The sequence below is a fragment of the Centroberyx affinis genome, unplaced genomic scaffold, assembly GCF_046629955.1.
Source record: "Centroberyx affinis isolate AG114_WGS23_722 - 3 ecotype Tasmania unplaced genomic scaffold, CSIRO-AGI_Caff_v1 ptg000356l_1, whole genome shotgun sequence".
NCBI lineage: Eukaryota > Metazoa > Chordata > Actinopteri > Beryciformes > Berycidae > Centroberyx > Centroberyx affinis.
The window spans coordinates 32,097-58,083 of record NW_027279027.1 but is presented as its reverse complement, the minus strand read 5'-3'; the positions used below and the strand labels follow the sequence as shown (position 1 = coordinate 58,083).

General features: G+C 40.6%; 2 protein-coding genes across 3 annotated transcripts in view; both read right to left on the bottom strand.

Annotated features, from left to right (window-relative positions):
* Positions 1 to 106, bottom strand: part of LOC139641210 (NLR family CARD domain-containing protein 3-like) — a 37,525-nt gene extending 37,419 nt beyond the window's left edge. Inside the window, exon 1 of the mRNA XM_071515497.1 lies at positions 73 to 106. The gene's annotated coding sequence lies outside the window, so the exon portion shown is untranslated. The remainder of the gene's footprint in view (positions 1 to 72) is intronic.
* A 9,694-nt stretch (positions 107 to 9,800) lies between these two features.
* LOC139641211 (NLR family CARD domain-containing protein 3-like) lies at positions 9,801 to 25,463 on the bottom strand. Of its 2 annotated transcripts, XM_071515498.1 has the most exons (11): positions 25,420 to 25,463; positions 24,946 to 25,116; positions 23,652 to 23,771; positions 22,173 to 22,408; positions 20,278 to 22,075; positions 18,785 to 18,958; positions 17,839 to 18,012; positions 15,422 to 15,595; positions 12,284 to 12,457; positions 11,270 to 11,316; positions 9,801 to 11,019 (listed from the first exon to the last, which is right to left on the bottom strand). In XM_071515498.1, the coding sequence occupies exons 2-11, from the start codon at positions 25,074 to 25,076 to the stop codon at positions 10,442 to 10,444; spliced, it is 3,606 nt and encodes a 1,201-aa protein (XP_071371599.1). In that variant the 5' UTR covers positions 25,077 to 25,116; positions 25,420 to 25,463; the 3' UTR covers positions 9,801 to 10,441. The 2 variants fall into 2 exon arrangements, with proteins under 2 accessions (XP_071371599.1, XP_071371600.1); XM_071515499.1 differs by lacking the exon at positions 15,422 to 15,595.
* Positions 25,464 to 25,987: the final 524 nt, after the last annotated feature.

The following is a 25,987-nucleotide window of genomic DNA, read 5'->3' as shown; positions in this document are numbered from 1 at the left end:
AACAATAATGTTGTAATAACACCAACTCAGACTTTTACAGTAAAATAATAAGAATGTTGTAATAACACTCACGTTGCTTGTTTCCTTGTTTCCCTCCTGCTCTGCTCTGTGTCTCAAAATGGAGTCTGAGCTAAGTTGCTTCACACTTTCACTTTCACTGTTCATGTACCTGGATCACCTGGTCAGTGTTGCTCCTCTCCACTCCATTTCCTGCAAATGTCTATGCATGTGTGTGTGTATGTGTGTGTGTTTGTGTGTGTGTGTGTGTGTGTGTGTGTGTGTGTGTGTGTGTGTGTGTACTTTTTGTTGATTTGTTTATGAGAAACTCTCTCTCATTGAAAGGAGGTTTGGGCAAAATTCAGAGGAGGCCGGGCCACAGGACAGAAATTAATCTTTTGACATACAAATGTCAGATAAATAACACAAAAAAGAAATAACCCGCAATATACATAAGACAGTTAATAGGTACAGTATTCACCACACAATCAACATAACACAGTAGACAAGACGGTACAGTATTCACACATTCAGGGACTCTGCTAGCATCCTGTATCTTGGGCCTGATGCCAATGGCTCATAAGCACTAAACAAAGGATGTGACACATGTCCAATGATTGCCGCTCCTTTCTTCATCGGTCGGTTCTCATAGATCGATGTCATACATCCAAGCTGTGCCCCAGTGATCCTACCGGACATATTGACTATCCTATGGAACTTATTTTTACCGCTTACCGACAAGGAGGAAAGGAAAGTTAAGACACAACGAGAGAACAGAACCATTATGTCTTTGTTCACCTTGTATTGCCTCAACTTCTGCATGAAGTGCAACTCTGTAAGCCTTTCTTATGAATAACCTCCGGATTTAAGTCCCATGTCCAATTTGCATCAATGTTCACATTCTAGAACCTGAGAATCCTTTTGAATGGTTTAGTCCAGCTCTGTGCTCAGGGAAGGGAACTTTGTCAGGAATGCCTGGTTGGGGCATGTTGTCACGCTGATTTCAGGGCATGTTGTCATAACTATTGAAATTGGGTTTTTTTTGTTAGAAATGTCTTTACATTAATCTTTTTCTGAACAGATATTATATTATTTTGGTACTTGAACCCACAAACCTTTGCTTGTGTAACATACAGCTACAGAGGGTACATTACTATTATTACTGTTTTTTACATTAATATATCATACTGTTAGAAATTGTATCAGAGTTTGTTTGTCTGGTTATTTTACCTGGTGTGTGGTGGGTGTGGATTTCTGAGATGAAGTATGTTGTTTTCAATACATACTCATGGGTCATGTGTCACGTGTGACAACATGCCCTGACGGGGGGTAAGTTGTCACAAGTTTTAAGTGGTATTTCATCAATAATAACTTTTGCTTCCAGTAAAATATTGAAAATGTAAAAATGCCATTTTTTAGAGGAGACCTTAATCTAGCTAGAAAACTATATATTGTATCCCAGTAGGAAGGCACTGCTGAGAAATACACCAATGAGTAAAAAGTGTGACAAAATGTCCCGGTCTCCCCTAATTGTGCAGTTCACCTCCCGCTCCCACAGGGACAAAGGGGCTCGGGGCAAAGTCAGAAAACTGACTGGCAGCTTTAGCGTGAAGGTAGAGCAGACTCCGTCACCATAGGCTGTTTTCTCATTCAGAAACCAATTACTTTGTATTTAATCGTCAAATTCAATAAGTCAGCACCCATATTAATGTTTGATGTCATAATAATAATGAAAAACTAGAAAAGGCTAAATTTTCTAAAGAAAATTTAATTGTGCTTGCCGTCCGAGCAACAGTCACGTCGGACTGGCCTTTGCTGTAGCGCTGCGAAGTCGCAGGTATGGTTTCGCCAGCGGTCGCTACGGCGTTTCTAGGCGATCGCTAGGTGGTTGCTAGGGTGTTGCTAGGTGGTTGCTAGGTGGTTGCTAGGGTGTCACTAGTGGTTGCTAGGTTACTAGGGAACAAAGACAATCCAAGGGAAAAAATAATTGTGTTTCCAGCATTTACGGTCACCGAGTTACGATCATTAAAAACTTAATAGATCGCTGTAGCGCCCCCTATTGGTGAAATGACACAAAATTGTACAGGTCGGCTGAGACATGACACCTGCACAACTGTACCAGATTTGGATGGGATAGCATAATGCGTTCATGAGTTACACCAATTTTTAAATCATAGGCCCCGCCCACAACATGTCATCAAACTTTGGAAGCCCATAACATCAAAACGGAAAGGAATATCAAAAAAAAATCTGCACGTTTGTGCAGGATGGTACAGACATGCTGTGTGGCAAATTCGGTGGAGATCAGACAAAATTTGTACGAAAAGTAGCGAAAAAACTGTTTTGGACAAAATTCAAAATGGCGGAAATTCTAGTTAGGTGGAAATGCGTATGGACCCAGGGAATCCAGGGAAAAAAGAATGTGGACGGTGGAAAAATAATAATAATAACTAGAAAAGGCTAAATTTTCTAAAGAAAATTTAATTGTGCTTGCCGCCCTTGCAATGTCCCTGTCCCGGCCCCTGTCCAATTTGACAAAGACTAGACTCACTAAATACAAGAGCCAGTTGTGTTCAAAGGCATTGGGATTGGCATTTTCTCAACACTCCACAACAATATGTCTGCTATCGAACAAAACTAGAGATTCTCAGCTTTCCAAGGACACTGAATGCACCACAAACAACAGCAAGCCCATGTGGATAACTCGTGGTCTTTGTCCCCATCTGCTGGCTGTGTCGAAGCACTGACATTGAGAGAGACTACCACAGGCAGACCTGGCTCCAGGAGAAGACAGACTGTGACCCACTGAGAGAGAGAGAGAGACAGAGAGAGAGAGACCCACAGAGAGAGAGAGAGAATGTGTTCCCCATGCCAATAAAGCCCCTTTGAATTGAAATAGACTAGAAAAGGTTCCATTTTCTGAAGAAAATTTGTGGGCTTGCTTCAGCAAGACAGGTTGAAGACAGTTGAATTGATGACAAAGTGTTTAAATGTCTGTACATTTTGAGTATGTTTTCAATTTTCAATTCAACTTTATTTATATAGCACTTTACACACAACACAGTTGATCCAAAGTGCTTTACAACACACACAGAGGAAAAATAAAAACAAAAGAAGAACAAACACAATAATAGAGGAGAAAAATCAGAGTGATGATAAATAATAATAATAATAATAATAATAATAATAATAACAGTAAAGGCACATGGTCACACAGAGCCCAAAGTGGCAATAGAGACTTAAGGGGGAATACCCGAGGTAGTTAAGCCAAGTTAGGCACAGTTAAAAGCTAGTGAGTAGAAGTGTGTTTTAAGATGACTCTTGAAGATCTCAATAGTGGGGGAGAATCGGATGGTGGGAGGAAGAGAATTCCAAAGTTTAGGGGCAGCAATAGAGAAGGCCCTGTCCCCATAACACTTAGTCCTGGATCTCAGGACAGACAGAAGTCTTTGGTCAGACGATCTCAGTACTCTGACAGTGTGATATGGGGACAGGAGTTCTGTAATGTAAGAGGGGGCGAGACCATTTAACACCTTGTAAACAAACAACAGGATTTTAAAATGAATTCTGTAGCTAACAGGCAGCCAGTGTAGGGAGGCAAGAATGGGAGTAATCTGCTCCCTCTTTTTTGACCTTGTCAAGACTCTTGCTGCTGCGTTTTGGACTAATTGAAGACGGGATAAACAAGACTGAGTGATACCAAAATATAATGAGTTGCAGTAATCAAGGCGGGATGATATGAAAGCATGGATGACTTTCTCCAGGTCAGAAGTAGAGAGAATAGATCTGGGTTTGGAGATGATGCGGAGCTGCATGAAGCTTGTTTTTACTACCTGATTGATTTGTTTGTCAAACTTTAAACCTGAGTCAAATACGACTCCAAGATTTTTTGCATGCGGTTTAACTGAGGGGGCCAATGGGCCAAGATGAGAAGAAATACTGCTGGTCAAATGCTGTGGTCCAAATAAGATAACTTCAGTTTTATTCTCATTGAGCTGAAGAAAGTTTGCAGCCATCCAGGTTTTGATGTCATGAAGACAGTTATTGAGGTCAGTTAATTTGTTATAGTTATTAGGCTCTAGGGGGAGGTAGATCTGTGTATCATCTGCATAACAGTGAAAGGAAATGTGTTTCTGAATAATGTGGCCTAGCGGTAGCAAATAGATGGAGGACAGGATTGGACCAAGTATGGAACCTTGGGGGACACCACAGGACATGGGGGCAGAGGAAGAAGATGAGTCGCTAATAGAGACACTGAAAGATATGTTAGATAAGTATGAATAAAACCAGTTTAAGGTAGAACCGGAGACCCTCACCCAATGGCTTAATCTGTGAATGAGAATGGAATGATCTACTGTATCAAAGGCTGCAGTTAGATCTAGGAGCAAGAGGATAGAGCAGTTACCTGAGTCAGCAGCTAGAAGCAGGTCATTCGTTATTTTCAGTAATGAAGATTCAGTACTGTGAAGAGCTCTGAAACCAGATTGGAATTTTTCAAAAATGCAGTTTTGAGCCAGGTGGGACAACAGTTGGTTAAATACTACTTTCTCAAGGATTTTAGAAAGAAAGGGGAGTTTGGAGATTGGTCTGTAATTATTGAGGACTAAAGGATCTAGATTCTGTTTTTTTTTAAAGTGGCTGGACCACTGCATGTTTGAAAGATTGGGGAACATGGCTGGTTTCCAGAGAGCTATTGATAATTGAGAGAATGCTGGGGCCGATGGTGTCAATAACTTCTTTGAAGAGTTTCGTTGGAATAATGTCGAGAGAACAGGTGGAGGTCTTCATAGAGGAGATAATATGATGAAGTTCTGGTAAAGTGATGGAATTCAGGGAATTTAGGACTGCAGTGTTCTCAGAGGAGATGGTTAGGCTATTTACTGATGGACTAATACTAGCTCTGATATCTAGTACTTTGTCTCTAAAGAAGTTTAGAAAATCCTCACATTTAGAGACAGACACTTCTAAGCAGACGGTGGGAGTGGAGGAGGAGACAGAGTTTAAGACACTAAAAAGTACCCTGGGATTATGGCAGTTTTTGTCAATAAGATTGGAAAAGTATTGAACCCTGGCATTTTTGACAGCCAGCTGGTATTCATTCAAGAGATTCTTCAGAATTTGAAATGAGATCTGCAATTTATCTCGCTTCCACCTCCGTTCTGCCCTTCTGCATGCTCTCCTTATTTCTCTAATATTACTGTTATTAAGCCATGGTGAGCCCAAAGGCTTACGTTTTTTAGTTTTGACTGGTGCAACAGAATCAAGGCTGGCCGAAACAGTATTGTTGAATAGTGAGACAAGTTTCTCTGTGCTCACATGAAATGGTGCAGCCTCGATTCTGGTAGTGGTGGAAGCCTCTCTATAGGCTTCTGCAAACCTAGTGGCAGTGGAAGAGTTTAGAATGCGGGCGCGGAGAAGAGCAGGGCGGTCAGGAGAAGCGTGTGGCAGATCAAAGTCAAAAAGGATTGCCCTGTGATCAGATAGGTGAAAAGCTTCTATCACAGGGCTGGAGATAGACAGACCTGAGGACAGAACTAAATCTAGGGTATGGCCTTTAACATGGGTTGGGCCATTCACAGATTGTTGGAGACCAAAGGATCCAAGTAGATTTATAAAATCACGAGTCATGGCTTCAGAGGGACAGCAAATGTGGATGTTGAAATCTCTGAGAATGAGAATATTGTCGTATTTCGGAGCAATGTGGGAGAGGAGATCAGAGAATTCACTGATAAAATCAATATTGGGCTTAGGGGGTCTGTATACTAGTAGGCAGAAAACCTGATCTGCTGTTTGCAGTAGTAGCTCATAGCTATAGTTGTAGTAGTAGCAGTAGAAACAGTAAAGGACTGAAAGCCAGTGCAAGTGTAAACCAGCTAGAGTGTAGTAGAGAGTCTGCTGACACTGTAGTAGCTGCAGTAGTAGTAGTAGTAGTAGTAGGCTACTACAGTACTAGACATTTCACTGTTTGAAGTAGTTAAAATGTCTAACTGAACAGTAGTAGGAACACTACAACTAGACAATACCACTACTAGCAGTAGTAGAAATAGTAGTATTAGAAGTAGTAGTAGTACTAGCAGTATTAGAGGTAGTAGCAGTAACAGTAGTAGCAGCAGTAGTAGCAGGCCTAGTACTACTAGCAGTTGTCGTAGAGATGTGTGTGTATGTTACACAGTGAAATACACTGTAGATGGTCATATTTGACTACAGCAAATGAATGGATCACTTTAGAAAAACTTTAGAATAATTAGGTGGCAGTGATTATCAGAAATGACTGAATACAAGTCTTCAATGTTAACAGTACTATTTCAATAGGGCTCCCACTGTACAGGGAGAGGGAGAATCAACAGTGTTATGAATAGGCCACCAGATGGAGCTGCGCTTAAAGTGCCTTTGGGGAGCCCCCGGTGCCATAAACACGATACTACAGTACAGGGAGAATCAACAGTGTCATGAATAGGCCACCAGGAGGAGCTGTGATGAAAGTGCCTTTGAGGAGCCCCCTGGTGCCATAAACACGATACTACAGTACACGGAGAATCAACAGTGTCATGAATAGGCCACCAGGAGGAGCTGTGCTGAAAGTGCCTTTGGGGAGCCCCCTGGTGCCATAAACACGATACTCAACAGTGCCATGAATAGGCCACCAGGTGGAGCAGCAGTAGTTGTAATGGAAGTAGAATCAGTCATTAAATGGTAATTACACCTGTGTGTGTGTGTGTGTGTGTGTGTGTGTGTGTGTGTGTGTGTGTGTGTGTGTGTGTGTGTGTGTGTTTGTGTGTGTGTGTGTGTGTTTGTGTTTCAAAACTACAACTGCTACCACTTAGATATTGACATTGTGAGAGAGAGAGGAGAAGTGTATGAACAGTGTGATGTAAAATAAATGTGCTGTGAAAATTGTGGGAATAGTGGCAGTTGCTGAAGCATGCCCAACTAAATAGATAGATAGATAGATAGATAGATAGATAGATAGATAGAGAGAGATATCTGCTGGGTGAAGTACAGCAACATGCAAACAGCAGCAAGATTTGTGAGCGTTGTGACAGGAAAAGGACGTCCAGTGGAATACAATCACCGTAAAGACTGTCAATCATCTGTGTATTCCTGCACTGTCTGGTGCACAGCGGTCGCTACAGCGTTCCTAGGCGATTATTAGGTGGTTGCTAGGTGGTTGCTAGGGTGTTGCTAGGTGGTTGCTAGGGTGTCACTAGTGGTTGCTAGGTTACTAGGGAACAAAGACAATCCAAGGGAAAAAAGAATTGTTTCCAGGATTTACGGTCACTGAGTTACGATCATTTAAAACTTAACAGGTCGCTGTAGCGCCCCCTATTGGCGAAATGACACGAAATTTTACAGGTGGGCTGAGACATGATACGTGCACACCTGTACCATGGGACGGGATAGCATAATGCATTCATGATTTACATCAATTTTTAAATCATAGGCCCCGCCCACAACATGTCATCAAATTTTGGACGCCCATAACATCAGAACGGTACAGAATATCAAAAAACGGATCGATAACTTTTATGCAGGACAGTCCAGATATGCATTTGGTGAGGATTGGACAAAAGTTGTAGGAATAGAAGCGAAAAAACTGTCGGGAAAAACTTTCAGGCGGAAATGGGCGTGGCTATATGAGTAGATGCGTATGGACCCAGTGAATCCAGGGGGAAAAGAATTTTGATTCTACAGGCTACGGTTCAAAAGTTATGGACCAAAACGTAAAAAGGGCTGTTATAGCGCCACCATTAGGTAAATTGGTGTAATTTTTTAGAACAGAGTACAAGGGGACACTTTGAACCTATCCACCGAGTTTGGGAACTACAGCTCTTACGGTTTCTGAGCTACAGTTGCTTCTTGAAAAGTCCCATTCAAGTCAATGGGGGGGAAAAAACACTTAATCACGAATATCTCAAAAACCCCGCGACGAATGTCTTAGAAAAGTAATAGCACACCATTCCTCAATAAGCCGCACGTTTTGATGTCTCACATGTCTATGTAGTGTAAATACTGTAGGAGGAGTAGCGTGCCCAAATTTTGTGTGGAAAAATAATAATAAGTATGTGAGATATTAGTATTGTGCTTTGCCTACGGCAAGGACAATAATAAGTATGTGAGATAATAAGATTGTGCTAATAATGACATAAAATGTGCCATTTTTAACTATAAATGCTGCATGTATTACACTGTGCAGAATACATACAGAATTGAGACTAAAGTGGACATCAAACAGTAATGTGGGTGCTCACTTACTAAATTTGACGATTAAGTAATTGGCTCAAAACAGTATTTCTACCTATTTTAAAATCTCACGCTTTTATTTTGAAAGCTAAACGGCAAAACCGGAAGTCTTGTTTGTGGTAATTCAAGCTAGTCTTAACAATCGAGGCCGGGGTGCGCGGCACGCAAACCTGACCTATTTTCAAATGACGGCTAGAGTGGCGATTTCAGCTAAATAATGGTATAAATGTCGGTCTTTTCAAGTCACTTTGGGATCGTTTGACATCTGGAGACTTGCATTATGCTGGACGAGCTGCATAGAGACATTTTATGGTTATTTTCCCTTATTTCTTTAACCGTGAAGTCAGGTCAAGTCAGGTCAAATTGTAGTCAGTGGGTTCAGGAAACAGGCTGCAATAGCAGGGTTCCTCCACTAGATGGTAGAAGAGCTCTATTCTTGTTAGGTTTAAGCTTGCTGCTCTCTCTCTCTCTCTCTCTCTCTCTCTCTCTCTCTCTCCAAAGCGAATGGATGAAAAAGATAATCAATAAAAGACAAATAGATTTCAGGGAAAGCAAAACAAAGAAATAGAACATAGAAACAAAAGGAGAAAAATACCTAAAGTGAGCATAAGATTGTCAAGAAGTTGATTAAGTACACAGTAAGTCATCTGTCCTGTAAATACATACAAACAATGCATACTATTTGAAAACATAGATTACATAATATTAAAGCACATAGAAATAGTTTTTAATAATTCTGTAATATAAAGTTGTACATTGTTCCTGGTATTATGGCAGCAGTAGACACATTTAGCTGTTAAGTGCTGCGATCTTCCCCCTACAGAGAAGGAAGTTTATTTTCATTCACTAGGTCATGAAGCCTGGAATCACTTTTCCAAAGTTGTGGAAATATTTAGTCCTCATGTCTTTGTATTTGGGACATGCACAGAGGAAATGCATTTCAGTCCTTGTGGCAATAGGTGCAGACAGAGAGGAGGCTCTGAGTCTGGTCCGCTGACTGTGTTGTTCAGTTCAGTGAACTTCACAGCCAGCCCATCTAGAGGCTGGACCTCTGGGGTGTGTTGATTGCTGAGGAGAGCTTTGTATGTTCTGCCTCATTTAGATGGAACCAAAATTTAATTGCTCTTTTTTGGATTTGAATGCTCAGGGGATACAGACCAAGTTCAGCCCTGCATGCATTGCTTTTGCAAAATTCCACTTCAAATTTTCCAGCAGGCGTTTTATCCCAATTTTTCATTTGTGGTTTTCAAATAGGGCCCCATGTTTCACTTGCATAGAGCATAACTGCTGTGATGAGTGACTTGTATGAAATGATGATCTTGTCTAGTGCCTATTGGAGCACTTGTACAGAAAAGTTGACTGCTCTTTCTTTAATGCCACTTTGTATTTTGCTTTCTTACATTGTTGCATGTTATTTGTAACCTGTATGTGTGTCATGATGCTGCTTTCTTGACCAGGTCTCCCTCAAAAAAGACATTCTTCATCTCACTGGGAATCAACTGGAAATAAACATATAAACTAAATACATAGAAATGCATTACCCGAGTTTATGGAAAGCCATGTTCTTGCATCTTTATTCAAAATCAATCATTTTTTGTGTTTTATTTTTTCATAATTCTAGATCCTTAACATGAATTGGTAAATCGGAGTGTCAGTGACATCTTCAGCCAAATTGGCAATGTAAATCAATAGGTTACATTTTCCTTGATTTTCATGACTCACAACTTATTTAACAACAGAGCAATACACTGCTTTATTTAAAGGCAACAATAATTACATATTAAAGTCAACAATTTCTGTTTAAAACTATGCAGATCCAACAATCTTCATATAACCTTTATTCCTGTAGAAAACAAAATGTTTAGCTTGGAGGAGTGAGATTGATCAAATAAAACAAAGATTCAAATGGAAAATATTTTAACCTGTCAATCACCAGAAACTGATGAAAAACAATAATTTGATTCTGTCTAGTTAAATATCTCATTCATTTCATTTTCAAAATAAAATGTCTGTTCTTGTACATGTGATGTTAAAACTCTGATCAGTTACCGTTCACATACAATCCACTCTGTTCACACTGACTGATGGATCATGTTTGTTCACAACGACATGAGCCTGTATGAAGATGCAAACGTTAATATTCTCACTTTAAGGTGTGTGTGTGAGTGTGTATGTGTGATCCTCTCCAGAGTGAACTATGGTTTCAGCAGCTGACTTTGGTCACAGTGTGAGTGTTTCTCTCTCCCTCTTCTATCTGACACAGAGACACTGAGGAACCAGACCAGAACCCAAACCCAGGGTAGAGTGGTTCAGTGAATGTGGAGTAGAAGGTGTGCAGGTGGGTCAGTGTGTCAGAGGAAACTGTGTAGAAGGACAGAGAGCCAGCAGGCCAGTCCAGATACACTGCTACTCTGTTAGAGTCAGAGGAGCAGGGGGAAGGTATGTCTGTTGATCTGTTATTGTGCCGGGCAGTGTATCTATTATCAGAGCAGTACAGACTCCAGGACTTGTCATTCCATCCAAGCCTGCAGTCATCACCCACTCCTCTCCTGCTGATTCCTCTGTAAGTCACTCCTATATGAACCTCTCCTTTCAACTCGACCTCCCAGTAACAGCGACCAGTCAGACCATTTCTACACAGCAGCTGTCTCCAGTAGTCAAATCTCTCTGGGTGATCAGGATATAGCTGCTCCTCTCTCACCCTCGTCACCTTTCTGTTGTCTTCAGACAGGAGCAGCTCTCTGTGTGCTGTGTTTGGGTCCAGTGTGAGTTCACAGGCATCTGATGGAGAGAACAAGACTCAATACAGCAGCAGCTTCTCATCTAATAAACCTGTTGTGGTTGTTTGTTGATTTATTGACAGTTCATTTCTTAGCAGTTTCATGATGGCACATGATGTCAGCCATCATCCTGATTCACAGTAGGATCTGAATGAATGGAGTTCACATACTGTGGTGTAGATGGACTTTCCGTCTCAATAGTTGAATGTGTGTTGCTTTGTTTTCATAAATCAAACTAAATACACACTTACACTTCCTCACACCTGGTTTCAACCTCTGCACTCCACCATGTTCCACACTGGAGGAATAAACAGGGAATAAGTCAGATCAGCAGATTCTCTTTGATGATGGAAACATGGACATTTAATAACCTTCAATATGAAGGATTTCCAGTCATATCCACCATTAAAGACCCTGATCACGCCAGCGTGATCAAATCATGTGACTAGTTCACGACATCGCTGCGTAAAAACGAACACTGCAAGCAACTTCCAGCGGAAGTGCTGGCTTCAAACTCCATGCTAGTTTTTGTTTGAGGTTGATTGACCAAGTAGAAGCGGAGATATGATAATCAGAAGTTGACACTAAATGATCTTTCCTCCTACTGTAATATTCTCAATGTTATTGTCATGCGCAGCTGCCTGACCGGCGCTCTGCTGCATTTTCCGCTATATCTTTGTCGTTTTTTGTCGAAGCCTTGAATCTGCAGAATTAGTTCTACAGGATGGATTTACATATGAAGGAAGGATGGGCCAGGACAGCCAATAGAATGCATTTGTTTGCATCATGTGGTTTTGGACAACCAATAGAAAAAAAGAATGAGGAAATAGGGGAAATAGTAGTTCCTGATCGCCATTTGGAGTTTCTCTTTCCACAGAGTTTCAATTCACGGTAAAACATGACAAATTCATTGTTATATCTTTGAAATTATTTTTTCTGCATTCAAAACAATTCGTTCAGCATTCTTTTGTTTCTCATAATAAAGAAATCATCATTTTCTAAAACCGATTTTCTATTCTTTGTATGTGTTTGGGTCCTGTGTGTTGATACCGATCTCCAAGTGACTAAAAAAATGCTCAGGTCATATAGGTGAGGTTGTGCTGAAAAAAAACATACCAGGCATTGATATGGTAAACATTTTTAAGGTGGTATATAAAGGCAAAAAGTATTGCAAAACGGCCAAAATAGCCCCGGGACTCCTGAGGGTTTTCAACATGAAAATGTGTGTGACTCTCAGCCTTCTAGCAGACGTTGCCTCTCCATACCTGAGAGAGTCCAGTCTCCAGTGTGGATCCTCCAGTCCAGCAGAAAGCAGCTTCACTCCTGAGGCTCCTGGATGATTGTAGCTCAGGTCCAGCTCTCTCAGATGGGAGGGGTTGGAGCTCAGAGCTGAGGCCAGAGAAGCACAGCCTTCCTCTGAGAGCTGACAGCCTGACAGCCTGCACACACACACACACACACACACACACACACACAAGCAGGAAACAGCTACATATTGTTGCATTTTCTTGCAAAGATGTAATGTGAAAAAACGATATTGATAATTATCTGGGTAAAATTTTCCTCAACTTCAAATTAAAAGCAGCTCGATGGCTTCCAATAATGACCAGCAGAGTTCCTCTCTTAAAGCATAATTGTGATTATGTTCAACCTGGGCTTTATTTTCCTAGTTTTTCCATCATGATGATTGATTGTGTTCACTTCTTTCACTGTAGAGCTTGACATAGCTTCAGTTAAACAGCAGCTGCTGTCCAACACACACACACAGCAAACACACTCTAACAGTTGAACCCAAAAAGCGACTGAAACAGAAACACTCACACTGCAGTTACACATATCTTTAAATAGCTGCGACTGAACAATTATCACAACATTTCAGTTCTAATAGTCCATCTGATGCTTTTCAGCATTGCTCACACACTTCCTCATGGCTGCTAGTTTTCTGCTGCGTTCAGCTCATATTGGAAGAAGCAGAAGAACAGGCTTTTGTTTCAATATTCTTATTTCAAGATTATATAAGGTTATAGTGTTGAAAAATAAGACAATCAGTTTCACATTATTCATATTATTTATTATTATTATTATTTTAGTTTTATTCTGCTAATAAAAAAGTGTTAAATGAAAGTTGACTGTGATCTACTTTAATTCAGGAGCAAAATTAACCCTTTAAACTTGACAGAAATAGTGATTTTACATATATGGTGATAAAACTCGATATCGCCTGATATGAAAATTGTAATTATTTTAACATTTTCAGCCATATCACCCAGCACTAATAGTTTGTTAGTTATTGTTTATTCTTGAGGATTGCTTTTGCAAACTTTTGTACAGGTTTTCTGAAAAAGAGATCCTAGCTCTCAGTGTAAACTCCTTGTTTAAAAAGAGTTACATGTTGGATTTTCTCATTAGTGCACTGCTCTGAAATTAGTTCTGATAATGCAGAAACTGTACAGTTGACCCAAGGATCTGTCAAGTCCTTTACTTTAGGTTTCAACAACAAAGGCAATAAGGAGAGGAAATAATAAAATATTCTCTCAAAGGATAGAAACTAGTGATAAATGTTGGTATCTCAGCTGCTTTTGTCTTATGTCAAAAAACTCTGGGGCGGTTACAGCTCATTCAGAATGCTGCTGCCAGAGTTCTGACTAAGACTAAGAAAACCCATTACACATTACACCAGTTCTTAGGTCACTGCATTGGCTTCCAGTGTGCCATAGAAATGAGTTGCTTGTCTATAAAGCGCTAAATGGCTTAGCTCCAAAATACATTTCTGACCTGCTCTTAGGATATGAGCCACCCAGACTTCTGAGGTCATCTGGGACCGGTCTGTTAGTTGTTCCCAGGGTGAAAACTAAATCAGGTGAAGCTGCTTTTAGTAATTATGCTCCCAATTACTGGAATAAACTTCCAGAAGCACTGAGATGTGCTCCCACTGTCAGCTCTTTTAAAAGTCAGCTCAAAACATTATTTTTCTCTGTGGCCTTCCACTAAATCATCTTTATGTAGATGTAACAGGTGTTATCTTTATTTATTTCTTTTATTTCTGTTTTACCTATTTTATACAAAATTATTCATCAATTGGCGTCACGAACAGGATCCCAACAGGAGTCTAGAGGAACTCTGGTGAGTAGTTTCTCCGCTCTGACGGGATCCACAAACTTGTATTGAGAATTGAAGGATTTCTTGAAGTTTATAATTGTAATTGTTTACATCAGGGATTCCCAAAGTGTGGTGCACGCACCCCTTGGGGTGCTCGAGCTGCCTCTAGGGGGTGCTCAAGAGGAAAAATGTAATGGTGGTGTAATGGTGTAATAAGCGGAGGGGTAATGCCACCGCTATGTTGGTGTAATAATTACACCATTACACTGTAATTTTTTCAAGTGGGACTTTCTTGGTGGGATCCTCTTTTTGTCCATGTTATCTGTTTCTGAGCCTATGCATGTGTCATTCTCTTTTATCTTTATGTGGTGGATCGTGTGTAACTTTATTGCAATTTGATTCAAATTACTGGTGTTCTAATTTCCGTAACTGCTAGGTTATCTATGGTTAATTGTAATTTTTTAAACTTGATGCAATTTTTCTTTAATGCGGCTGAAAATATGATAGCATTTTTCCCCATCTTCTCTCATGATGGGCCTATCTGCCTCTGAGCCTGTGTGTGTGTCCTCACCCTCACCCATCCTCTTTGCTCTTTAAAAGTGACGGCTTGTGCGTAACTTTGTTGCAATTTATTGAAACTTTGTTGCAGTTTCAGTTTCAATTGAATGTGAGAGCGCATTGTTGCGATCTCTTGAATATTTTGTTACGTGTGTTCTGATTATTTGTGCATGATTAAACTTGATGCCTTTAATGTGGCTATAAATAGGCTATGTTGCATTTTTGTTTTTTTAAGGTGTGGGGGACTGGGGATGCATCAACCCGGTCGTGATGTAGAAGGGGGTGCGTTGCCTAAAATATTTGGGAACCGCTGGTTTAGATGATCTATGTATTGTTCTAAAGGAACATTCCTATAGGCTATTCCTATTGCCTATAGGGTGGGGTAAGACCACCGCAAAGACTCTAGGCTCCTTCAAAGAATCCTTCAAGATCTCATCTAAATTGAGGGAGTCACTCTCAGAGAAGTTCTACTGGCTGACCAGAGGTGTCACCAGTGTGAGAGTGACTGCTCAATATCTTTCTTTCTTTCATTTTTAATGTCATTTTATGTATTTTTTCTGTTTTATGTGAAGCAAATTGTATTTGCCTTGTGTATGAAATGTGCTATATAAATAAAGTTAGCCTTGCCTTTCAAAACTCACATCAGCAGGAAAATCCTACAGATGTCAGGTATTTTCACTGACATTAATGTGCATGTAAAGCAGAATTTAAATGGTGGTCTATTGAACAGTGTCAGTAATACTGACCTGAGAGTGTCCAGTCTACAGTGTGGGCTCTCCAGTCCAGCAGACAGCAGCTTCACTCCTGAATCCTGCAGGTCGTTGTGACTCAGGTCCAGCTCTCTCAGACTGGAGGACTGGGAGCTGAGAACTGAGGCCAGAGCTTCACAGCTTCTCTCTGACAGTTTACAGTCACTCAGCCTCAATGGACATGAAAAGATAAGGAAATGTTATCCTTTTATAATTTCAGTCAACCAACTCACGTAAACAGATTATTGAGAATGAATGCAAATATAGGTACAGAGTTCAGTATGGCGTCTAGGCTCTGATGCTGTCACTCCCTGCAGCAGACACCTAGCTAGCCAAAGAGAGCAGGGAGTGACGATAGGGAACTTCCCCCCAAAGCCGCTTCAGACACAGAGCCAGACACCAGCTAGTCATTTCCACCATGCGGCCTAGCTGATATCCCAAATGCAAGCTAGTATCTTAGGATCAAGCAAGGTCATTGTAACATTATATGGTGTAATATTCACATAGAATATATTGGTAGACCTGTTTAACAGCAATGTTAGAACTATGAGATGGTAACAAAGATCCCTATTGGATGCTGAACAGTGCTTGATTGTGATTGGTCCATAGTACATGCAAGCTAGGGTGTCAGGTAGTCTGTGTGTGTGTGTGTGTGTGAAGTTTGCCTTCCTGTATGACAGTCATCCTACATGCCTCCGGTTCGCCAAATAAATACTTTGGTTTATAGCACGTTGTCGTCTGGACTTAACGTACATATTGTACAAAACAAGACATGTGGAACCTCAATGTGTGGGCCAGGCACCAGCCGCTGTGTGGCCATTCCCCTACTAGGCACCATTGACCATCGAGGGGAAAATACTATCTAGTGAAGCCCAATGACAGCAAAGACAGCTAAACCTGACCTAAATCTGACATAAGATATTTAATTGGCCGGGGGGGGGTTAATTGGCCGGGGGTTTCCTAAATTGTAATTTAAAACAAATTTCCTGCATTTCTACACCACTCAACTTCTTGGATTAAGTCAAGAAACAGCAACCCTTTATAATGTTAACCAAAAAAATAAAATAATAATAAAATAAAAATATAAAATTCTGTTATATTACTAGATTTCAGCATTGAGGTGCTTACAATCATGATTTTGCATAGGCATACTAACCTAAAAACCTATTATTGGGAATTGCAAGAAAGTTTCAGAGCGACAGAGACACAGATCGTCCCCGTAACCATAGCAACTCACTCTCACTCCTGCCTGCGTGTGCACGGCGCGAGAGGAGAGGGAGCGACACAGAAGAGCCCATAGACATATATACGTAGACGCCGCATTGGCTTGTGGATCATTACGTCAACGTCACCGCCATATTGGACCAGGCAAGACTGGCCTGTAAACAAATACAAGTGAACAGGGGTGCTGCGGTTTTTCTGGATAAAAAGCACTATACATTTACATTTCTCAACCGATTTCAATGAGTCGTTTTTATATTCACGGTACAACGAAAATAAATGTTTCTTGTTGGAATGCCACCCTGGTCTAATGCTCCCCTCATTTGCCTCCTCGACCGCTCGGGCAAACCTAACAGTCAGACAGACCCGAACATCTCAGTGGAGAGATGATAAATTATGGATATGATGATGTTACCTTACCACTGGTTCAAATCCTAGTTGCTCTATTCTGAACCAGCTGGAGATGTGACAGTGAATTATGGCTGAGACAGGAATAGAGAGAGGTGCAGGAAAGGAAGAACAGGCTTTTGTTTCATTATTTTTATTTACAGATTATATCAGGTTATAGTGTTGAAAAATAAGAGTTTCATTCCCGCTTGTTTTATCATTATTACTGTTTTTGTTGTTATTCTGCTAATAAAAAGTGTTAAATGAAAGTTGACTGTCTGATCTATTCTACTTTTATTCAAGAGCAAAATTAACCCTTTAAACTTGACAGAAATAGTGATTTTACATATATGGTGATAAAACTCGATATTGCCTGATATGAAAATTTTAATAATTTTAACTTTTTCAGCCATATCAGCCAGCACTAATAGTCAGTGTAAACTCCTTGTTTAAAAAGAGATACATGTTGGATTTTCTCATTAGTGCACTGCTCTGAACTTAGTTCTGATTAGGCAGAAACTGTACAGTTGACCCAAGGATTTGGTTTGTGTTTTCATTACAGTTCTGGACTCAATTTGTGACAAGTCCTTTACTTTAGGTTTCAACAACAGAGGCAGTAAGGAGAAGAAATAATGAAACATTCTCTCAGAGGTTAGAAACTAGTGATAAATGTTGGTATCTCAGCTGCTTTCGAAACTCACATCAGCAAGAAAATCCTACAGAGGTCAGGTATTTTCACTGACATTAATGCGCATGTAAAGCAGAATGTAAATGGTGGTCTGTTGAACAGTGTCAGTAATACTGACCTGAGAGTCTCCAGTCTACAGTGTGGACTCTCCAGTCCAGCAGACAGCAGCTTCACTCCTGAATCCTGCAGGTTGTTCTTACTCAGGTCCAGCTCTCTCAGATGGGAGGGGTTGGACTTCAGAGCTGAGGCCAGAGAAGCACAGCAGCTCTCTGACAAGCTGCAGCCACTCAATCTGTATAAAGAATAAAGGATGTAGCTATCAAATAAAATATACCTGAATGCTTGCAACAATCCATTGTTTCATAATCCAATTGTATATATTATACAGAGTCATTCCATCTGAAATCAGACAGGCTGTCACACCTACGTTTGTCTCACAATTGGTCCATTTTCCTTGAACAAATTCTTTAACCAACCATATGGATAAATCTGGAGTTTGGGCCCTGAGTGCCAAGTAGTTAAAATAAATAAAGGTTTAGTTTAGGTCCAGAATGGATAAATATGTTTTCTGGTATATCGTCATTGGTGGAAAATCACGTGTGCATATTTGTTCAGCTTCAGAACCTTTATGTTTTACAGATATTTGTATGTAATGTGTAGTAATTTGCATTATCCTTATGAAACTCCCCCATGATGATATTACCATTTCAGTTATAAGCTCTGGTTTCATGCATATTTTAAGGCAGCACAAGTCATCATCAGTAGGAGCCACAGTAGCTGTTTTAGGGCACAGGACGTTGCCCAAGGGCCTGAAAATGCTAAGCTCACAATTTCTATTTAAATCAGGCCAAATGTACAAAGACATCACCATGTACTAACTACAGCTTGGTTTGTGAAGGCATAGGTGCAGAATCAAATTCATTTCTAAAATAAGTGTCTGTAAAACTCCCACAACCTGTCTGATTTCAAATGGAACAACTTTATACAGACATGCTCAAATTAGGTGTCACCACAATATTCATATAATATTGATGTCAGTACAGAAATAAAATATGCTGTCTAACCTGAGAGTCTCCAGTCTACAATGTGGACTCTCCAGTCCAGCAGACAGCAGCTTCACTCCTGAATCCTGCAGCTTGTTGTTACTCAGGTCCAGCTCTCTCAGATGGGAGGGGTTGGACTTCAGAGCTGAGGCCAGGACTTCATAGTGAGTCTCTGGGAGTTCACAGCCAGAAAGTCTGTGATCACAGATTTAATGTAAGATTAGTTATTATAAAAGCAGAGCTGAGGCTAAGCATACCAATCAAAACATACACAGCATACTACTACTACTACTACTACTACTACTACTAACAATAGTAATAATAATGATTATAATAATAATAATAATAATAATAATAATAATCACAATGATTTGCATTATAGAATTTGAAAAGTTTCAAAAAGTGCTGAACGTGTAATATCACCAAACAAACAAACCAGAAGAGAATACATACATGCAATTACATGACAGCAATTCTGTAAAAAGTGATTTAAAAAAATGATAGAGATTTAAGCCTAAGCTTCACAGGCAGGTCATTTCAAATTCAACAACAACCACATAATGTAATACTAAGTGTAATGTAGACACTGTCCCCTGGAATATACTGCTGTCTGTTTGATAAAATGTAAGTTTTCAAAGCTTTTTCACCACAGCCTCATTGCCTGGTTTGTATTAAGCCTTCAGCCCAAAGAAGATAATTATAAAAACAACACTTAACTGTAAAGTGATAGCAATCATTACAGCTAAACAGAATAACTGTGTTCACTAACTACCATGATAGCTATAAACAACAACACATTTCTGAGTTGTAATCTTTGGAATAAACAGGTGAATTACACATTACTTGTTACTAGTAATGAATCACTTTACTTATTATTCCAGAGAAAAATAATTATTTACCCTACTCATTACATTGTTTTTGTGTTACAGCCTAAAACGATTGTGCCAGGCTTACTTGCATTCATTGGGCCAATAAATATTGTGACCTAAGCCACATTGCCAGCAGAAGTATCTAAATAATGACAGAAATAAAATGTTTTTAAGGTTTTTAGCCTACAGCATTAAATTCAGACTTTCCGGGCTGTATTTCCAACTTTGTTGGCTCGTTCATGTGCGCTCTACTGTAATTCCAAAATTTCCGACATGACTTGAAGGCAGGATAAGACGAGGGGAATCTTTCATAGATATTACACCAATAAAGAGGTTAAAGAGGCTAAAGAATGAAATGCAAGTAATGACCAATCTGTTAACTGGTATCTGGTAACTGTAATGTGATTACTGAAACTGTAACAGTAATGCCTTACTTTACTCCATTACAGGAAAAAGTAATATGATTACAGTAACACATCACTTTGTAATGTGTTACACCCAACACTGTGTACCACTGCTATGTAGAACAACTCTTTTATAGTGTTTATGTTTGAGGAACTATATATCTTTATTGTAATTTTATGGCGTCAGGTGTGAAGGTCGCTCTACACTGTAGATAATGTTAATATTCACATTAGGACTAACCGAGCCCCTCTGCAGTTCCTCACAGCTGGGATCAGTCTGCTTCGTCCCTCCTTTGATGTGTTGTAGGCCATCGGGTCGAACACATCCAGAACCTCCTCTGACATCTGCAGCATGTAGGCCAGAGCTGAGCAGTGGACCTTAGAGAGTTTCTTGTTTGATCTGTTCTTTGACTTCAGGAACTCTTGGATCTCCTGATGTATTGAGTGGTCGTTCATCTCCATCAAACAGTGGAAAATGTTGATGCTTCTGTCAGGAGAAGTATTGGAGGTGTTCATCTTCTTCATGTTGTTGATGGCTGTCTGGATGCTGTCTGGACTGCTCTCTGTCTGACCCAGCAGGCCTCCTAAGAGACTCTGGCTGGACTCCAATGAGAGACCATGAAGGAAGCGGACAAAGAGGTCCAGGTGGCCATTTTTACTCTTCAGTGCTTTGAGCATGGCTTTCTTCAGGAAGACATCCAGGGATTGATCACATTTACCCCAGTCATTTCCCAGGAATGTACCCAGTACCTTCTTATCCCTGTTTGTGTAACAGTGGAACATGTAGACTGCTGCGAGAAACTCCTGAATGCTCAGATGAACAAAGCAGTAGACCGTCCTCTGGAAGAGCACACACTCTCGTTTGAAGATCTCTGTGCACACTCCTGAGAACACCAAGGCCTCTCTGACATCAAGACCACACTCCTCCAGGTCTTCTTGGTAGAACATGAGGTTGCCTGTCTCCAGATGTTCAAAAGCCAGCCTCCCCAGCTTCAGAAGAACTTCCCTGTCAGTCTCCATCAGCTGCTGTTGACTCATCTCATGTCTCACATCATACTTCTGCTTCTTCCTCTTTGTCTGAACCAGCAGTAAGTGTGAGTACATCTCAGTCAGGGTCTTGGGCAGCTCTCCTCTCTGGTCTGTAGTCAACATGTGCTCCAGAACTGTAGCAGTGATCCAACAGAAGACTGGGATGTGGCACATGATGTGGAGGCTCCTGGATGCCTTGATGTGTGAGATGATTCTGCTGGACAGCTTCTCATCAGTGGATCTCCTCCTGAAGTACTCCTCCTTCTGGGGGTCAGTGAACCCTCGTACTTCTGTTACCCTGTCAACACACGTAGGAGGGATCTGATTGGCTGCTGCAGGTCGAGAAGTAATCCAGAGGAGAGCCATGGGAAGCAGATTCCCCTTGATGAGGTTTGTCAACAGCACATGTACTGATGATACCTGTGTGACATCAGATACAACCTCATTGTTGTGGAAATCCAATAAAAGTCTGCTTTCATCCAGGCCGTCAAAGATGAACACAACTTTACAGACAGTGAGCTTATCTGCTGTGACTGTCTGTAATGTTGGATGGAAAACATGGAGCAGCATGAGGAGACTGTACTGCTCATCTTTGATCAAGTTCAGCTCCCGGAACGAAAGCAGAATCACAAGACTGACATCTTGATTTTCCAAGTCCTCTGCCCAGTCTAGCGTGAACTTCTGCACTGAGAAGGTTTTTCCAATGCCAGCGACGCCCTTCGTCAGAACTACTCTGATGTGTGTCTTTTGGTCAGGTAAAGGTTTAAAGATGTCCTGGCACTTGATTGGAGTATCATGGAGGGTCTCCATCTTGGATGCTGTCTCAAGCTGCCACACCTCATGTTGGGTATTAACCTCTTCACTCTGTCCATCTGTGATGTAGAGTTCAGTGTAGATCCTATTGAGGGGTGTTCCAGTTCCTGCTTCAGCAATTCCTTCTATCACAAATTCACATCTGTTTCTCAGACTGATCTTATGCTCGTCTAAATCCTCCTGCAAACTGCCGTCCGCTGGAAGAGAAGAAAGAATAAGCAAGTGTTTAACAAATATGCTATTGTTTCCTGGTTTTAGAAATGGTGACAATAGTAGACAGACCCCCAGTCTTACATTGTATAATGCTGGTTTGACTGGGTGTCTGCAGTCCAGATCTTGTTCTGGACCTTTTTCCACACTGGGGACAGGTGGAGTCTCCTGATGAACCAAACTGGTCCCAGTATGAGGTGAAGCACTGTGTGCAGAACCAGTGTCCACAGCTGGTAGAGACTGGATCCCTCAGGACCTCCTGACACAATGCACAGCAGGACAGCTGCTGCTTCACAACACCTAGAGTCCTCTTTCTCTCTCTGTAGGGATGAAAGCAATTTATTCTGAATGATCAGAAAACATGAAGATTTAACTAAAAAATAATTTAAACAAAGTTTTAACCATGTACACCCATCCGGTCACCCTTCATGGATAAATGTCACTGTGGCGATCATGCATGAATGCAACATTGTAGCAATTTTTCTGGTTTGTTCCATATGTAATTGTCATTAATGAATGCTCGGCTCAATACAAACAAGATGCAGTCCTATTATATCAACTTTAATGAAACTTGTAAAAGAGCACAGACATTGCCTGGCAGTCATTGGTAAATAAATAAGTTCCATTCTTGATGACCTCTGACTACAGATAGTGTTAGCAGGGCACAGAGACTGATCACAGCAGTTAGGGCGTCTGACAATAACAAGACTAGGTAGACTTAGTGCAAGACAGGCCTCCTCTTGGCTTTCACACCCTAGTATAATACGTGTTCTGCCGTGACCTGCTGTGTCATTTTCAGCCACACTGACCCGTGGAGACATTTTGAGTTTAATACAATGTTGGACAGAGGGGCATTTATGTCTTGAGTGTTACCAAACTATGTGCACATGCGTGCACGCACATGCGCACGCATACACATTCGCACATTCACCGGCACCGGAGTTATAAAGGAGACTACAGCCTGAAATGAAGTCAGTCCACTGAGCCTCAGTTGCAGCGAGATGGAGTTTAATATTTGAGATATTTCTGCTGGGAATTCATTTCTATGTTGTTCAAAAGTAATAATTTCAGTCTGTAATAGTCTATCACTGATTTCAATTTAGTTTCTCTCGATTCAGTTTCTCTCTCCCGCTCTCTCAGGTTGCTACGTTTTCCGCGGAAGAAACATTATCTTTGATTGGAAAATAAAGTGAAGATGACTGAGATGTGTGAATATTGTCTTTGAGTGTAAATTCCAACATGCAAGTAAAGTATGTAAAGTATGTAAAGTGTAAAGTATTTTGCTGAAAAAACATATTTATGGTTTCTGGCTAACATAATCCAGATGAAGATCCATTTTGGTTGAACAGCTGTATTGCAGAGCAGTGAGCAGTTATTTTTCTCTTTCCAGTGTCTTTCCTTCATATCCTCACTACAAGCTTTGCTTCATGAATACAATCCTCTCATAGTGTGTAATGCAACAGTGAAGGGAAACAATTCTAAATGACAGAACAGAACATTTTTCCTTCATCATTATTACTCAAATTTTATCAGGTAGGCTTACAGTATAACCAGTCCTCTTACTTTGTGTCTGAGGGTCCAGGTTCATTACTGAATTGTGGAGGTCTGTCTTTAGACCGGTCACTCTTCATAGACAGACAGGTGGGTACTGGAGACTCTGCTCTCTGCCTGTGGTACTGACCTCTGGAAACAGAAATGTTTTATACATATCATTAGTTCTAGTAAAGACAGACAACAATGCATGTGACGTTGCATATTGTCACTTTTTCTGTCCATCTGGTTCCTCCATCTGGAGTTTTTGCTAAGGTGAACAGCTGGTTATGTTCATATCCTAATCTGCACTTTCACAATCTGCTCTGTGCCAGACTTTTGTTTGTACTGATCAGCTCTGTCCTTTGGCTGCTGATCACCTCTTCCAGCTTTTTTTTCAACATGTACTGTCATAGCGGCGACCCAAGGCTTTCTGCCTGGATTGTGCGTCGGTTAGTCTGATCAAGACCACACTGCAGGTCTTGATTAGTTTGCTTCAATGTGATGATTTCATCAAGGCGCTCCTGTTCTCTGTCATGTGCCTGTTGGTCGGCCTGTCTCATGTGTGCTACCATGTTGAGAGCCACACACCCAAGAGCTTTAGAGAGATCCTTGCCTCTCTGTGTTTGGTCCAGAGCTTCAGACGTAAACTCTGCCAGGTTCTGGCTGATGGTGTCGGGTCCAGCATTCTGTACGGACTCTCCAGAGTCAGTCAGTCTTTCATCAAGACCGCTAACAGTGACTCAAGTGACTCAAAAGAAAAAGACAGGTTTTAATCAGTTAAATCAGATGAAGGCCTTAACATGACACTTTCAGTCTTAGTATTGCCTTAATTGGGCTAAGATCCATCTATTAGTGCACATGTAAACGTACTCTATGTAGGAGCAGTTCAGTGGGTTAATCAGTGATTCCAGTAGTGAGAAGGTAGAATTACAGTTAAAATGAACTAAACAAGTGAGTTTTATTTGATTAATTCAATGGCTGTAACGGCAGATGGGTTTTCTATGGAGCCCGGGGGTGGCCATCAGGAGAAAAATAATTGATGGTGCTCTGGATATATAAAACGTGTGCAAGTCACAAGCTTCTAAAGAGCACATCATTTCATTTGAAATGTGGCGTTGCCCTGGCTGTGTTGACAGGAAATCAAAAGAAAAGGCAACATGTTTTCAGAGGTGGTTGAACTCAACGGCTCGGCTTTTTGGGATAATTGATGTGCCGTTTTAATTGTGGCAACATCATTATTTTGTTTGCACACATTATGGATTAGTAGGAAGGAAAAACAATAAATTGTACAAAATGTACATTACAGTATAACCAGTCCTCTTACTTTGTGTCTGAGGGTCCAGGTTCATTACTGAAGTTTGGAGGTAGACCTATAGACCAGTCACTCTTCATAGACAGACAGCTGGGTACTGGAGACTCTGCTCTGCCCTCCTCTTCCTCCACACAAACACTCATCTTCCGGACTTCAGTCAGGCTGAGAGGTAAACTGGTTACACTGGAGACACACACACACACACACACACACACACAAACACACACACATACAGTTAGTACCGCCTTGTTTTCTTTAAATATGTCTAATAAAAAACAGTGTGTATTAAACAGCCAATCAGGACTTTGTATCCACAGATGAATCAGTGATAAACTGTTCAGTTCATTCTGACTCGTATTCCCTCTACAGGCCACAGGGTGACAACTGACTCAGAGACTTTTACAGTAAAATAATAACAATAATGTTGTAATAACACCAACTCAGACTTTTACAGTAAAATAATAAGAATGTTGTAATAACACTCACGTTCCATGTTTCCTTGTTTCCCTCCTTCTGCTCTGTGTCTCAAAATGGAGTCTGAACTAAGTTGCTTCACACTTTCACTTTCACTGTTCCTATGACACTCCTCCCTGCTGCATTTCCTGCAAATGTCTTGATCAGGCTGAAGTCACATGTGCACATCTGTGTAGCAAGTATGTTGTTTTCAATACAAGAGTATGTTTTTCAAGTTATTATAGTATATATGGCCTGATGAAGACTCTATAGTTGAAACGCATTGGCGTAGCCCATATATTAAAGGCTTTTTAACTTTTTAAACAAAGAAGTGTGCCTTGGACTGTTCTTTTGGGGAGATCAGCCTTCTTCTTACTTTTGGGGTACATTATTTTTTGGGCCTTTACAAAGCACCATACATAATTTAAGATGGAGCAAGGAGACAATTCATTCATCATTCATAATTGATTGATTGATCGATCCATCCATTCATATTAATTCATTCTAAATTCATTCATCTTTACAAGATTTTATAATTCTACAATTAAACTTAAAAGGGGTGGCTGGGGGTTTAAAACTTAAATGGGGTGAATATTTTTAC